The following is a 16,989-nucleotide window of genomic DNA, read 5'->3' as shown; positions in this document are numbered from 1 at the left end:
GTGCATGTTTACGTGCTCAAGAAAATTAAGTGCACTTTGCACAAAACTCCTCATAAAACTGGTAAAGTAATAGGTGTAATTTGCCACTTTCATTCAGAAAGACATATCAGGCACTCTGTTATCCAACTTGGTCAATTGTATGTCTAGTAAAAAATGTTAAATAACTCTAGTTATATGCTTTGTGTCAATTTTGAGTATAGGCATAGAACGGCTGTGATTTCACCCGAGATAAATAACTTGTCACAAGACCCCAGAACAAAAGACAAGACAAAGAAAGGCAGCTGACTGCTAGTACAATATTTACTAAGTAGGGTGCGGAGGTGGACATGAACATTGGATCTGTCCCTGAGATAACGTGTCACAAGATCTGTGCAAAAAAGGACAAGACTAAGAACGCTATGTGACTGCAGGACATGCACATTGGATCTGTTTCTACATTACATCACTCCCGCCTCTAAAAATCCTTTTGCTTACAGGATCCTTTTCAAATCAGAGGTGGAAAATGTATAGAAGAGTAATAAAAAAAAACAGCAACACAAATCGATACAAGGGAGACAGTCCCAAACGATAATTACGACCTCAACAAAAGTTCACTCCTCATTTAATTTTGTGAAAAACTAAACTGTGACAAGACAATGTTGCAATGTAGCTGTTACAAATGTTTGATGTAACGTGATAGGCAGAATGATTCCCTCTCAAGATATTAGCATTCATTTCAAGTTAAGTAGTTATTTGTTGTTAACTGTTTCAAGCCGGATGTTAGATATTATGTATAACACATAGATACTTTCAAGCAGGTGTAAAGGGAGGTAACAGAAAAGTCGCATGATGGAGTGAGAAGTTGTTTCTCTTCAGTTGAAAATCCGATTGTTTATCCCTTTTTTTTTCCTCACTTATGTATTCATTTGTGTGTGTTAGCACAAATTTGGATCCTACTCCCAAACCCCATCCACATATTAGTCTCTCTCTATATGTGATTCTTCAAACACAGTGCTGCTTGTCCTCTCCCCTCTCTCTCACACACACTTGTCCCCCCACACACACAAGCACACACCTGTCCCCTCTCACACACACACTACTGCTTGTCCTCTCACACACACACACGCAGCTGTTCCTTTTCACAGAGTGCTGCTTGTCCTCCCCCTCTCTCTCTTATGCACACACCTGTCCCCTCTCACATGCACACAGCTGTTCCCTCACACACAGCTGTTCACTCTCTCACACTGTTGCTTGTCCTCTCTCGCACAGCTGTTCCCTCTCTCACACAGCTGTTCCCTCTCACACACAGCTGCTTGTCCTCTATCACCCACACCTGCTTGTCCTCTATCACCCACACACACCGCTTCCTGTCGTCTGGGTTCCATTTCACACACATGCACGCACTCGCTGCTGGGTGCCTGGGACGCGCCAAAGATTTCACTCGGACACTGGTTAGTCCTGGGAGAGGGGGATGTTCACCCTGGCCACCCCTTAATCGCTCTTGCTCCCCCTTTCCCCAATCTGTCTGCTGTCGCTTTGCACCCTGGGAACTATGTGAGTTTCAGATTTACCTGTATGTTTGTAGGCGTGTATGGAATGATCTAGGAATCTAAGGCTCCCCGAGCGTTAGCTGTCATACAGTTTGTGTGACGTCTGCTACACTCAACAGTTCCTTCCTTTGTCTTTTGTATCCCCCCCCCCCCCACAATTGCTCCTCACAGTCTGCCGATGTAACCCCGTGACCTCTCGCTATTGCATCGTTGGCTCATAAATTTAGCCCAGAGGAGATGTGTCGCTAGATAATTGTGCTGAGATGAGTTTGTCGTCTTGCTGATGAGATGTGTGATAGTGTGTACCGAGGCAAGTATGGCAGCTACCTGCTCAGACAGACTCATGTTTGTCTCCCCTCAAAGGTCTTGCCGCAGTTGTTTGTTGTTTTCTTGTGCTGCTGTTTGTGACTGCACATCCCTGAGACTACCTGGGCTCTGAGGCCAGACACTAAGACATGGAGTCTGGAGAGACGACAGCACACACTGACGTTAGACAACAACTATCTACATACCAGCGTTAGACACCGAGATACCTACTTACGGTAGACAGCGAGTAAGATACCCACCGACTGACCAGTGGTTCTCGAAGTATTTGGCACAGTAGACCACTTTACTGAAGTAAAAAGTACGACGGTCCGCCAAGGTCTAAAATCACTGTGTAGCGTGCATTTCACATGTAAATGGCGGCATCTGCTTGGTAACAATTGAAAACTCAATGTACTTTGTGACAGTAGTATGGTAATGAGTTGACGTCAAATTACGTACTTCGTAAAGTACACGTAACAATCACAAATAATGACGTGCACTGCGGTACTAAAGGTAACGGATGACGCAATGCTCGCACTGTGACGTCAAAAATTGAGTGGGTCAGCCAGCGTGTCATGCCACCGAGCAGCTGGACATGGAGACAGTAACACTGGTGTGACATCAACACTGGACTAATTAGTAATTAGTGTCTATCGTCACCCAGTTGTATTGTGTACTGTACACCATTGGATGAACATTATTTAATTACACAGCTATATTATCACCCGCTTCTGTTGTGCACACCACTGGATGAACATTGTGATTTGTGTATTGTCCGTGCCCACTGCCCATCTTTGTGTTGTCTCCACTTTACTGTGATGGGTTTGGCATTATTTTGCTTCTTTTTCTTATTCGTAGTTCCGATGGGGGATTCGATCCTTCGGACACCTCATTCTCTGCCGGTGTGTTTTTTAAATCCCTTTGTTTGAACGGGACTTCGATCTTACTCTCACCCTGTGCCCCAATCGTTTTTTTTTTTCCAGCCACTTCGCTCCCCGCAGGGTTTCGATGTGCTGTCTGATCTCAGCGTACATCCGAGGCCGCCCGGCAGCAAGCAAAGCGGCCATTCCCCCCCCCCCACTTCCCCCCGCTGCACGGGGCTGGGTAACGGCAAACAGCGCGGACACTGGCGCGGACAGGGGTTGAGGGGATGCCTAAGGGAAGGGAGGCACGAGAGGAGGTGCATCAGGACTCGACGAGATGGACGTCAGCACCATCAACACCACGCGACGGACAAAAGCCGCCATGTTGCTGACGTCAGCCGCCGTGAGAGCGAGGCAGCGCGCGGGCCACACTCCGCCGCAGGAGCGCGCGTGAGCGAAGGGTGGCAGGAGGTCGCGTACAGGCTGAGCCAGCTAACATGGCAGCGACTGGCCCACTCCCAGTAACAAGCAGCCAAACGAACACAAATATCCCCCCCCCTTTCCCCACCCCACACGCTCCTCTCTCTCTCCGCCAGCCCCGGGTTCCACACGTCAGTCCCATCCCTCTTTCCGTTTGAAGAAGACCAGAGCTCCGCGAAGCGCTTACGTAGGTTTGCCTGGGAAATCTCGTCTCGCGAGCTTGGGAGTCTGGTCACGTGACTCAACATGACGCTTGGCTGGCCTGGTGTGGAGCGGAGCGGGGGGCAGGGCGGCGCCATGGATGTGCACAAGTCTTGTTGGAGCCTGTGCCGGGGTGCCGCTCCTGCAGTGGGGGGCTAAGCACACAACCCCCAACACTTGGTTATTAGCCATCTTCACCTCTTTCCACCTCGCCTCCTGCCTCCATTTCCGGTTTGAGGCTCAGTTAGCCACGGAACACGAAACTCACCAACCTCTGGACACTTACTGCTGGACTTTGCTGAGGGATTGACCAGACCTTGTCCAACTCGAGAAGTTGAAGACCCTGTTGCCCCTAGCAGCAAAAACTCGACATCTTTCCTCACCTGGGTCATCATGACACGATAAGCTTTACCTCAATTTTCCACCGTTGGCCATGACAGTTCTGACTTGGAGTAAGTCGTGTCATCCCTTCTTGCCATGACGACCAGTAACAGCACGGCGACGGTGTCGCTGTACCTACTGACGGTGCTCCATGAATGTTTACGTCGCCAAGACAACGTGTCGGCCATGGCGGCAGGAGTCACGCTCCCTGACTCGGAGTCTGAGTCGACGGCGGGGAGTGAGGGAGCGCTGACGGAGGGGGAGCAGGACACGGACAAGGGGGCCGTCATGTACATCGCTGCCGTCCTTGTCTTCTACTCGCTGGGTATCGTCGTTATGATCATCAAGTACCTGAAGACGGAGCGCAAGGAGATCGAGGAGGAGATGATGCTGGAGAGCTTCTTCAAGGGCATCCCCTCCAAGCGCATCGAACACGAGCGAGAGGCTGTGAACAGGGTGGCCATTCGGGCCTTCCACACTCTCACCTCCAACGCTGCCCAAAACGAACAACTGCTGATCGCGGCGGCGGCAACGGCCGACGCGGGGTCCGACTCCAACGCCAGGGGCCCGCGCCATCAGGGGTCAGTGCCTGAGGACTCGGATGACAGCAGCGGGCTCGAAGACCCCTCAGACGTCCTGCGGCGAGAGAGATTGAAATATCTACCTCGGGTGTCTCTGATGTTCCGGGAATCTCGTTCGCTCAGTGATCGGCGGAGGCAGGACAGCGCACGGAGCATGCGCGGGCGGTCGCTCCAAGTGGACCAGTCAGAAAGCGCCCCTCAAAGCTCCGATGCACCATCTTGTGGTCAGCCACTGGCAGGTCGTGACGTTGTCGGAGGCCGCGGAGGCACCGAGGGGGACGTGAGCTCGGAATCTGTTGATAGTCATGGCAACTGCAGGACGTCGTCCGGCACGACAGCGGTGAAGGAGTCGGGGCGGTCCACCCGGCGCTGCAAGAGGGACTCGCTGCGGATGTTGAGGACCAGCGGCCCGCCTCAGTGCAGCGCCACCGCACTCAACGATGACCAGGAGTCCGGCTTCGGAAGCGGCACACCGGACGAGGGCGGCGCCTCTCCTCGCCTGGAAGCCCGTGGGGTTAGCAGGGTCAAGGACTTAAACGAGGCCTTGGCGGACAGTTCGCATCAGATGCAGCCTCACTCTGATGTCAGCGGTGCTCCCAGTCTCGGGTTGGTGCGGCGTCTGCTGGAGTCCGACGTCTGATGTCCGGACAGCGGCCACAGTGCCTGGCGAGTGGGCGGCGACCATGGAGGTTCGACTCTCTATTTCTCTCTCTCGCTCTGGACGAAGCAAAATACTTCCAGCTAGAGTATAAATGCATGAAAGTCAAACCTCAGTTTTTTATGCCTGATAGTCTCAAATGTATTCTTGGACTCGAACACACCGAAAGTAATGATTCTGACTTGATTTCTATATTCTGCTTTATTTTGTTGATATCATGCTTGAACCTCCGCCATGCCATACGGATGAAGTCAATGACATTAAAGCCATCAAGTGTCAAAATGTTTCTCTTATCTGTCTCTCTCACTCGCTCGTTATCTCGTGCATACTTGCGTCCTATATACATCCCCGTATACAACCTCTCAGTTGTGTATCCTGTATATTTCCCCTGTAAACCTCTCGTGGCTTCATACAGCGACGAGTATTCCTGATTTATCCCTTCCTCTCTCATCCACTCTTCTTTTTCCATTTCTATGTGGCTATGTGGCTATGTGTACATAATCAATCTTAATTACTGTCCATGCTGGGATGTCAAATAATAGGTTGCTGTGTATCGTAGGTAACTGTACTACCAACAGTTCACTGTATGTTTATTTGCACAATACAGTTTATTAGAATGTTAATGACGATGACTGCTGTTGTTCCCTTGAAATAGGCTAAGGTCTACTTAACAACAACAACAACAACTGAATCTTCCAAAAGAGCATCCTCTGTTCGTTACCTTTTATCCACCGTATTATCCATCTATTTATCCATCCGTAGCCACCCGTACATTCTCACTGACACACCGGCGCACGAGAACACTGACAGTTTATTTTCCTTCTCTGTGCAGCTGGCTCAGTGCTGCCATCTTCCCGAGCGCTGGAAAGCGGCATCTCGTCTGCATCATCCAACGGCTGCTGAAGACGGGATGGCACCGATCAAAGAGCGACCTTTGACTCTACTAAAAGGTCACACTCAAGCCCTGCTGTGCGCTGTGTGCGTCAGATAAATGTGACTGAAAACGTGATTTAGTCGTGACTCAGAGCTGTGACGTCTAACATCATAGTCGTGACTCAGAGCTGTGACGTCTAACATCACAGTCGTGACTCAGAGCTGTGACGTCTAACATCACAGTCGTGACTCAGAGCTGTGACGTCTAACATCACAGTCGTGACTCAGAGCTGTGACGTCTAACATCATAGTCAACACTGAGGGGCCAACAAACGAGATGTAGTTGAGACCTGGTGACGCAGAGCGGTGACGTCCAGCATCATCAAAGAAGTAACAACTGTGGTGTAGAGTGACCACAGCTGTGACCAGGTTGCAAGGAATCAGAACTGTGGACTGCGATGTGTGTGGCGCCCTCTCAGCGGCCTGCCAGAGTCCAAGCTGTCTGTACCAAGGTCTGCTGGATGTCTGCGTGTTGGTCAGAGACTGAGACATGACATGACATGACATGACAGTAGGCGGCTAGTGAGGGCAGTGTTAATGACGCCATCTTCACACACATGCTCCCTTCATAGCATTACCTCCTCCAGTCATAACCTCTGATTGCGACAACCACAACCGGACGTTAATGGACGACCACTCTCTCCCCGCTGTAAAGTCATGTCGACATAAAGCTTCAGTCCGCGAGCGCCATTGCCAGCCCACAAGGCCACAGCATCTGTGTCCCTCGCCTTGGCCAGTACACAGTGTGTGTGTGTACCTTGGCTGCTGCTCCTCCTCTCTTCCCCTCCGTATCCTGAAGGGTCAAAGCCTCCTCCTGCTCTCTTCCCCTCCGTATCCTGCAGGGTCAAAGCCTCCTCCTCCTCTCTTCCCCTCCGTATCCTGCAGGGTCAAAGCCTCCTCCTCCTCTCTTCCCCTCCGTATCCTGAAGGGTCAAAGCCAGCTCCACATCCCCCTCCTCTCTTCCCTCCTTATCCTGCAGGGTCAAAGCCAGCTCCACATCCCCCTCCTCTCTTTCCCTCCGTATCCTGAAGGGTCAAAGCCAGCTCCACATCCCCCTCCTCTCTTCCCCTCCATATCCTGCAGGGTCAAAACCTGCGGCTCTCCCCTCCTCTCTTTCCCTCCGTATCCTGCAGGGTCAAAGCCTCCTCCTCCTCCCCCTCCTCTCTTTCCCTCCGTATCCTGCAGGGTCAAAGCCTCCTCCTCCTCCCCCTCCTCTCTTTCCCTCCGTATCCTGAAGGGTCAAAGTCTGCCCTGGGAGCGAGGCGCTCGATAAATTTCACGAGTCTGACGGCGCGAGCACGAAAATCGTGATTGCCTGTCAGCAGCAAAAAAAGCAAACAATCATCTAACCTTGTCTTCCTCCATTCAGCACAGAGCCACACACCTAGTGACCGCCATCGGTGGGTAATGGAGCAGCCAGGCGTGTCAATAGTTATTGACTGAGTGCAGTGTGTAATCGTGGGAGGCCCCCAGTCATTGCAACAACGACGACCCTCCCTGCACCGTGCCTAGAATCGGAGGCGGGGGGAGGCGCACAGAATGAACGCAGTCACTGGTGGCATCCCTCCCAAAGAAAATAAATAACAAACAGCGCAGCCAATAGCTAACCCTTCTCAAAGAAAGAAATAGTGAATTGGCCAAACTACACAAATGTCTGATGCGCCGTGCAAGCAAGGTGATGCTGCGAGGAATGCAAAACTGTACCAACACCACTCGTGAGCACCTGTCAGCAGAAAGAACCTGTCAGACCAGGCACCAACACGAGACAGATCTTCACCTGTGGCTGTCTGAGAGAAAAACATCAACAACACCAGCGGAAACTCTAGCACAACCTTATCTACCTTGAACATGGCATTTGACAGAGTGTGGCATGTGATGTGGCATGTGATGTGGCACTGTGATGTGGCATGTGATGTCCAAACTTCCACGTGGAAGAAGGCCTCGTCGTCATGGAATCGCCGTCAGGACTTCAGCCAGTGATGCTGGATGACCACACAGCAGATTTGTCTAGCATAACAATAGGCATATGTCAAGGATGTCTCCATTCACACGTACTATAGGGCAGGAAGCACGTCACGATCATCACCTGTCCATGTCCATCGGGGGGGGGGGGGAGGTCGATACACTTGGAAGACGACCTTCACCTGCTGGGTAAGACCTCACCTACAGACAGACAGACCACGGACGTGTACAGGTGGACTGCTGTCTGTGTGCCGAGACCAACGCTTAGCCTCTTGCCAAGTTCTCCGCTGTTAGTCTCGGCGAGCCTACACAATGAATGTAACTAAACCGGAAGCTTTGTAGACACCAGCCTCGTTTTAGTAGTTAACTGGAAAAATCGTCTGCCGGCAGTCCAGTCATACAAGTGCGTGGACAGACTGACAGACAGCACCACCATATCTGGAGTGGAGACCAGAGCTGACAAGATCAAAATTATGGTTAACACCAACGGTAACAACATCAAACATCGACATGACCAGAGTACAGCTCGAGGACGTGCGCACCTTTAAGTACTTGCGAGCTGTACTCTTCACAGACGACGGCTCCACGACATCCAACTACCTACATCAACATGGCAACAACAACAGTGGCAATGACTGAGCTGTACAGGACTTGGCGTAGCACTAACACAGTCTAAGAGTACAGCGTGTACTATAGCAGTGCTAACACAGTCTAAGAGTACAGTTTGTACTTTAGCAGTGCTAACACCAGTCTAAGAGTACAGTGTGTACTTTAGCAGTGCTAACACCAGTCTAAGAGTACAGTGTGTACTATAGCAGTAGTTTGTACTGCCAGTGCCGGTGTATGGATGACAGCTGTACTAGTAAGCAAGAGAGAAGAACCCAGAGAACGAGTGCCGGAGGAAGCTGCTGGAGTGAGGTGGAGAGCATCAGACAACACTCGCCACACTCGGAGGACAGCGGGATGTCTAGTGTCAAGGTCTGCAGTCCAAGGGAGGAATGGACGAGATGCTAACCCCCGTGTTGCTCGCCTCGTCGTCAGACACAGGTACCTCGTCGTCAGACACAGGTACCTCGTCGTCAGACACAGGTACCTCGTCGTCAGACACAGGTACCTCGCCGTCAGACACAGACACCGGTACCTCGCCGTCAGACACAGACACCGGTACCTCACCGTCAGACACCGGTACCTCGCCATCAGACACCGGTACCTCGCCGTCAGACACCGGTACCTCGCCGTCAGACACAGACACAGGTACCTCGCCGTCAAACACCGGTACCTCGCCGTCAGACACGGTACCTCGCCGTCAGACACCGGTACCTCGCCATCAGACACAGACACAGGTACCTCGCCGTCAGACACAGGTACCTCGCCGTCAGACACCGGTACCTCGCCGTCAGACACCGGTACCTCGCCGTCAGACACCGGTACCCTCGCCGTCAGACACCGGTACCTCGCCGTCAGACACCGGTACCTCGCCATCAGACACGGTACCTCGCCGTCAGACACCGGTACCTCGCCGTCAGACACCGGTACCTCGCCATCAGACACAGGTACCTCGCCGTCAGACACCGGTACCTCGCCGTCAGACATAGGTACCTCGTGAGGCCTCCGTGTGTACACACGGAGAAGAGGGCGTGCATTGCCAAGTCTTCCAACCACAAACATCCCAGTCGTCATTATCGTCGCTACTCTCGCTCTCGTCACTCGTGTCAGGAACTACAGAAAGAGAAAACGACGACCGACGTTACAGCTCTTGTGGAGTGCGCGCGCGTCTGTGAGAGAGAGAGAGAGAACAATGTGTGTGAACGTGTGGCTACAAACACAAGTTCTCTTGTTATTGTTAATACTAATAATAGTACTAGTGCTGCTGCTGAACCAGGTATGGCCTCGCCAGCCTGCGATGCTTCTGACGTCACAAGTGTTCTCACGAGACCTGCGTGCGTCGCTCCTGACGTCACAAGTGTTCTCACGAGACCTGCGTGCGTCGCTCCTGACGTCACAAGGTATTCTCACGAGACCTGCGTGCGTCGCTCCTGACGTCACAAGTGTTCTCACGAGACCTGCGTGCGTTGCTCCTGACGTCACAAGTGTTCTCACGAGACCTGCGTGCGTTGCTCCTGACGTCACAAGTGTTCTCACGAGACCTGCGTGCGTTGCTAGGTGCTAGTGCAGGTGACAAGTGGCTCCCGTGCCTGACAACACGTCACGGGCTCTGTGAGCTTCTGTCAACCACGTGACTGGCACCGGAACTTGCTTTCAGGAAGACACGTGCAAGGCTGACTGCCGCCCTCGTGGGACAACACTTGAGTGCAGGGCTGAGTGGGTCTGTTGTGCAGCCAAAGGGTCAATGGCATAATGTGGACAGTCAGGTAAAGGTTAATGAACCTGTCTGCTGACGACGTGTGAGGTTCCATTTTACATTTGCATTCTCGATGTGTAGAGCAGACACGCTTGTCATCTGCATCCCTGGCTAGCGGTAGATCAACACGTCACATTGACATGTTTGGTAGAGAGACGGTTGATGTGTCTGTCATACGTGGTAGAGAAACACTTGCTTTGACATATTGGCTACTCAGTGTCATAACTCTCCACACCGCGTTTGTTGGCACCTGTCGTGTGACACGTTGACACCAACACGTACCACACTGGTGTGGAGCACACTAACACGTGACACACAGATGTACCACACTAATGTTTACACGGCTAACACGTCACTCTGTTTAGTTGACTGATAGGTAGGGCGCTGATGTTTAGTGCACTAACACAATATACTGATGCTTACCTCACCACCACGTAGCGCACTGACGTTTACCTCACTACCACGTAGCGCACTGACGTTTATCGCACTAACACGTAGCTCACTGACGTTTACCTCACTACCACGTAGCTCACTGACGTTTATCGCACTACCACGTACTACATTGACGTTTACCTCACTACCACGTAGCTCACTGATGTTTATCGCACTACCACGTACTACATTGACGTTTACCTCACTACCACGTAGCTCACTGATGTTTATCGCACTACCACGTACTACACTGACGTTTACCTCACTACCACGTAGCTCACTGATGTTTATCGCACTACCACGTACTACACTGACGTTTACCTCACTACCACGTAGCTCACTGACGTTTATCGCACTACCACGTACTACATTGACGTTTACCTCACTACCACGTAGCTCACTGACGTTTACCTCACTACCACGTAGCTCACTGACGTTTACCTCACTACCACGTAGCTCACTGATGTTTATCGCACTACCACGTACTACATTGACGTTTAGCTCACTGACGATGAGTATACTGACTGACGAGGAAGACTTTGATGTTTACTGCGCTAACGTTTAGCCCCTTGGCTGATGTTTATGCCCCTTGACTGATGTTTACCCCCCTTGGCTGATGTTTATGCCCCTTGGCTAGTGCAGCGCGCTGTGTCACGTGATGACGAGACACTGTAGTTGCTGTCCGCCATGTTGCTGACGTTGCTGTGCACGCAGCAGACGGCCGGAAGTGAAGACGTAGACTGTGTCAGTCCTCTATGCATCTTGGTGTCGTGTCCACACGGCGTGTCACAGTCACCTCCCTGTGTCTTGATGCACGTGCGTGTGTGTGTGTGTGTGTGCCTGTCAGTGAGCGCAGGTTGTCGTGCATATTTGTGTGTGTGTGCTGGACGCCTGTGTGTGTGTGTGTGCTGGACGCCTGTGTGTGTGTGCGTGCTGGACGCCTGTGTGTCAGTCTGTGTGTGTGTGCTAGACGCCTGTGTGTCAGTGTGTGTGTGTGCTGGACGCCTGTGTGTCAGTCTGTGTGTGCGTGCTGGACGCCTGTGTGTGTGTGCGTGCTGGACGCCTGTGTGTCAGTCTGTGTGTGCGTGCTAGACGCCTGTGTGTCAGTCTGTGTGTGCGTGCTGGACGCCTGTGTGTCAGTCTGTGTGTGTGCTAGACGCCTGTGTGTCAGTGTGTGTGTGTGCTGGACGCCTGTGTGTCAGTCTGTGTGTGCGTGCTGGACGCCTGTGTGTCAGTGTGTGTGTGTGACAAACAAGTGTTGCTACCATGACGACAGGGGTGGAGGTTACTGTTAGTTTCCCGTGAAAATGTGAACAGTGCACTAGTACTTCATGAACACTATGTTTAGTGCATTAGTACGTCAACGGTACATGCACTGAGTGCAGGAGTACCTAACACTGTAGTGTTATAGTCAACACTAACACAGCTGTCGTTACCTGTCACGTGGTCGACTTTCCACTTGTAACAAGCTATGTGACAATGACTACTTCTCATTCCATTCATGAAACATAAAGATGGATGCCGTAACTACGTGTCACGTGTTTCAGATTTACTGTCTTATATCCACATGTCACGTGTCTCAGCTCTACCTACTGTCTTATATCCACATGTCACGTGTCTCAGCTCTATCTACTGTCTTATATCCACATGTCACGTGTCTCAAATATGTTCACGGTGTTGTATCGACTAGTCACGTGACCTACCTCTGTTCACGGTTTTGCGGTTTAGCTTATTGTAACATTCAGCCTGCGACTGTGTGACGTCAGTCAGTGACTAGCTGATACCTGCACGGACACACAAACCTGCTCACAGACACACAAACCTGCTCACAGACACATACACAGGCTCACAGACACACAAACCTGCTCACAGGCTCAGCACGAACTCATTACTAGCTTGCAGTGGATTTTTCCAATGATGTACGAGAACGAGGCTCTACAGCAGGCAGCTTCCGGTTTAGCAACAACAACAACAACATGTAAACAATTGCAAGGTAGCCCGTGCTGCTGTTGCTAGGATGCCACTGTGCAGGTGTCAAACGTTGGTGGATGGAGAGAGCGAGACGAGCGGCTGGCGTTCACACAACGGCTTTGATCCCAGAGTGTGAACAGTGACACATCTAGAATGAGATGTTGTTATGTATGTGACTGACATCTACAATGAGATGATGTTGTGTATGTGACTGACATCTACAATGAGATCTTCACGTGTACGTGACTGACATCTACAATGACATGTTGACGTGTATGTGACTTACATCTAGAATGAGATCTTCACGTGTATGTGACTTACATCTACAATGAGATCTTCACGTGTACGTGACTGACATCTACAATGACATGTTGACGTGTATGTGACTTACATCTAGAATGAGATCTTCACGTGTATGTGACTTACATCTACAATGAGATCTTCACGTGTACGTGACTGACATCTACAATGACATGTTGACGTGTATGTGACTTACATCTAGAATGAGATCTTCACGTGTACGTGACTGACATCTACAATGACATGTTCACGTGTATGTGACTTACATCTAGAATGAGATCTTCACGTGTATGTGACTTACATCTACAATGAGATCTTCACGTGTACGTGACTGACATCTACAATGACATGTTGACGTGTATGTGACTTACATCTAGAATGAGATCTTCACGTGTATGTGACTTACATCTACAATGAGATCTTCACGTGTATGTGACTGACATCTACAATGAGATCTTCACGTGTATGTGCGCTTCATGCTGTTTATCATTTCATGAGAAAGATTTCAAACTAATAAAGCAGATAATTGTGTTCTAACTAGGCAAGGTTAGGTTATCAGTGCAACAACACAAAGCAGTTACGGCGATGACAATGCTGACGTCACAAGTCTCGTCACCTACCGGAAGTCTGGCGGTGAACTGGGTTCGCCGAGACTAGCAGTGGACAACTTGGCGAGCTCAGACTGACCACAGAGTGTTGTCGTGTCACTCCGTGTGCTCAGAGCCTTAGCTTCCTAAGACATCAGTCCACCCAGTCAGTCCATCGTGTCAATCCGTGGACATCAGTCCATCCAGTCAGTCCATCTTGTCAGTCCGTGGACATCAGTCCATCCAGTCAGTCCATCATGTCAGTCCGTGGACATCAGTCCACCCAGTCAGTCCATCGTGTCAGTCCGTGGACATCAGTCCACCCAGTCAGTCCATCGTGTCAGTCCGTGGACATTAGGTGGACTGATCACGTCCGTGGACTCACAGACGCAGACTCCTACCGACAGCAGGACTCAGCGCCTGGACTCAACAACATTCGCAGTGTAGTCAGCACCACGAGGCTTGCTCCACAGCTCCACAGCTCCACTACTCGCTGTACTCACTCGCTTTTACCTCCGGAGTGCGCTAACACAAGGCGTGAAGAAGCTCGGGTGTCTACATGCGATGCTCGATTATCTCCCCCTCGCTGACTACATCACAGCAGCGGACGTTGTGTGGGGGAGGGAGGGGAGGGTAAATGACCTGAGTTGGCCTCCCCCTCCCCTTGCCCACCCAGCCTGACGTGGGAGCAGGCGAGTTTGTCTCATTCACTCTCATCCATTCATGGCAGATGTCGGGAGGGGAAGCACTGGGTGTGGGTCTGAGTGGAGGAAGTGGCCCGCAGGCGGCCCGCTGAGCCCCAGCTTTTGTTGCTTTGCGAGACGGACTGTGAAAGCGGCGGACAGACTACCCGCTGCATGTATAGTCCCTGCAATATCCGCTTGCGAATCACAGTCGCTTGCACGTGCATAACGAGCATCTGTGCAAGGAAACAGAAAAAAGACAAAAAAGCGAGAATGTGAAGACTGTCCTTCACTGGCACCAGCAGGTGTCGTCAGGGTATCGCCGGCACCACCCTGCTTGCCTGGCCACCCGTCACACGACAGACACACGGACCGTCACTGTGGGTACATCTCTGCTTCCGGGTGTTGTCAGCTTAGCGAGAGTCTTCCTAATCCACCCGTGACTCACTAGTGCTACCCACTCACAGCTGACATGAGATAGCATCACATCACCTTAATGATCAGCAAAGAAAGAAATAACAGAAAGGTACAACATAGAACAATATCTGAAGTAAGTACTTGCCATGTCAGCCACTAAGTGCAGCAAGTGCAGCTGGAGGCGTCACGCCTCGCTAACTTAGCGACAGGGACCGACGGTCGTCCTGTCACACACACCAGCAGACACACACTTGTCTTGTCACATACACCAGCAGACACACACACACACGTCCTGTCTGTCACACACACCAGCAGACACACAGACTCTGTTTACATCACAGACCACACCTGTCCTATCACACGGTTGATGTCAGAGAGAGAGGGAGATGGAGAAAGTCCTTTGGGAGGAGTGAAAACTGTTGCACACGTGATGACCTGCAACACAACAGGCCGCCATCTTGTTTCTCACGAACACATTCAACACACTATTCAGTCACGTTCAAGACAACAACAACAACAACAAGCACACACTATTCACAATTCAGTCACGAAAGCCACAGAGTGACGTGGTAAGCGGTCATCATGGCAGCCACAGTGGAGGCAAACTCGTCTCAGTCACTTCATCTTATCTCGAGGGCTCTGGGGCCGCACGTGCAAGTTCCGGTGACAACAACGTACGTGACGTGCTCCTTCTCCATCGTGGCTGCGCCTGCGAGATTTTCTCCAAACATTTCACACCTGTCGGCGACACGCGGCCATTCTCAGCAAGCAGACTGCAGGTGGAATGAAACACATGGCCGACATCAAGTGGCTCGCCGGCATCAGAGGCAGGAAGTCTTGCTCCCCATGTAGCGAGAGACAAACGGTGAGACACACCTACACACACACACCTACACACACCTACACGTCTACACACGTCTACACACGTCTACACACACCTACACACACCTACACACACACCTACACACACACACCTACACCTTCTACACACACCTACACACACCTACACGTCTACACACACCTACACGTCTACACACACACACCTACACGTCTACACACACACACACCTACACGTCTACACACACACCTACACACACACCTACACACACACACACGTCTACACACACTCAGTGAGCACAGTGCGCGTGAGGCAGTCATCTGCACGAGGAGAACTGGACCCTGGGTAGGTAGTGTGACTGTTAATTATCTATGCCCAGCCTGCAGAACTAGTGGGTAGTAGAGGGCCCCACTACAGGCGGCCCACCTATAGGGCAGTGGGCTTGCCGTGGCGCGCTACACGATGCGCCTGACGGGTTTCCCACCAGTTGGCGCTAAACGCAGTTGTCTCCCCTAACAAAGGCTGTCCCGTTAGGCGCAGTGCCAGGCACGTGGTGGGCGTCACATCGGTCAGGGTTAGTGGGCTAACCTGCTAGCGTGACATGTGGTGGTGGGCTACCCAGCGGTCAGGGTTAGTGGCTAACCTGCTAGCGTGACATGTGGTGGTGGGTTTCCCATCGGTCAGCGGTCAGGTTTAGTGGGCTAACCTGCAAGGCGCCTAGCGATGCACGTGACAAGTTGTGGTGGGCGACCTTTCTCACACTCACACCTGTAGAGACAAGCGACTACACGTGACTCAAGCCTTTCATCCATTCATCCTTTGATCTCTCTCATGGTAAGTTGGTTTACACAACAAAATTACTTACAGTAGTTAAAAATTCTTCTATTTAACTTAATACAAGTTTTATTTAATTAAATTTCTAATTCAGTTATTATCAAAGTGTGTTTGTGTGGATTTATCATGTAAGGAGCCCTGAAATGTCTTACTGCCGCGCAGGTTCGCACACTATTCTGTTGCTGCCATCTTTGTGAAGCCAGTTTTCCAGTTTGTTATTGAAAGTAGGCTGTAACACAATGTTGTCGCAGGGCTGGATTTGAATTTGAGCAGCTGCCATTGCCAGCTACAGATTAACTTTGATGGCCTACCACTTTTTACATCACCAATACTCGTCTCTCTCACGTGCTACCTTCTCAACGGCCGATAATTTGAAATTTTGTTCTGCTTAATAGATTGTTTTTGAGAGCCAGGTACCACAGATAACACGTCTGATGACAGGTAGGATAAATATTAAAATAAACATGCTTCAGAGAGAAAAGCAGGAAGCAAGCAGAGCAGACGCAGTTTATCATCATCCTGTAGACAGAAGAGGTTCTGCTGCTGTCTGATGTAGACAGGACACGACTACCGACATCTACAGCCTGCAAGACCTGAATAAGTCTACGCTAATATCTTGGTGATGGATGTCGAGTGGTATATCTAAACATATATCTGATTGTATCTACTAA

The 16,989-nt window shown here is 51.0% G+C and overlaps 1 protein-coding gene and 1 long non-coding RNA gene across 2 annotated transcripts; one reads left to right on the top strand and one right to left on the bottom strand.

The window, feature by feature from the left end:
* The first annotated feature begins 84 nt into the window (after positions 1 to 84).
* On the top strand, positions 85 to 8,573 carry LOC112573292. Its single transcript, XM_025253518.1, has 2 exons — positions 85 to 5,030; positions 5,832 to 8,573. The coding sequence occupies exon 1, from the start codon at positions 3,857 to 3,859 to the stop codon at positions 4,979 to 4,981; it is 1,125 nt and encodes a 374-aa protein (XP_025109303.1). The 5' UTR covers positions 85 to 3,856; the 3' UTR covers positions 4,982 to 5,030; positions 5,832 to 8,573.
* A 288-nt stretch (positions 8,574 to 8,861) lies between these two features.
* On the bottom strand, positions 8,862 to 10,906 carry LOC112573294. Its single transcript, XR_003101205.1, has 3 exons — positions 9,473 to 10,906; positions 9,036 to 9,262; positions 8,862 to 8,987 (listed from the first exon to the last, which is right to left on the bottom strand). It is a non-coding gene; the product is annotated as an uncharacterized LOC112573294 (long non-coding RNA).
* Positions 10,907 to 16,989: the final 6,083 nt, after the last annotated feature.

Source organism: Pomacea canaliculata, linkage group LG10 (assembly GCF_003073045.1).
Source record: "Pomacea canaliculata isolate SZHN2017 linkage group LG10, ASM307304v1, whole genome shotgun sequence".
NCBI classification, from domain to species: Eukaryota; Metazoa; Mollusca; class Gastropoda; order Architaenioglossa; family Ampullariidae; genus Pomacea; species Pomacea canaliculata.
Note: the sequence above shows the minus strand (reverse complement) of the source record. Positions and strands in the feature narration are given on the sequence as shown.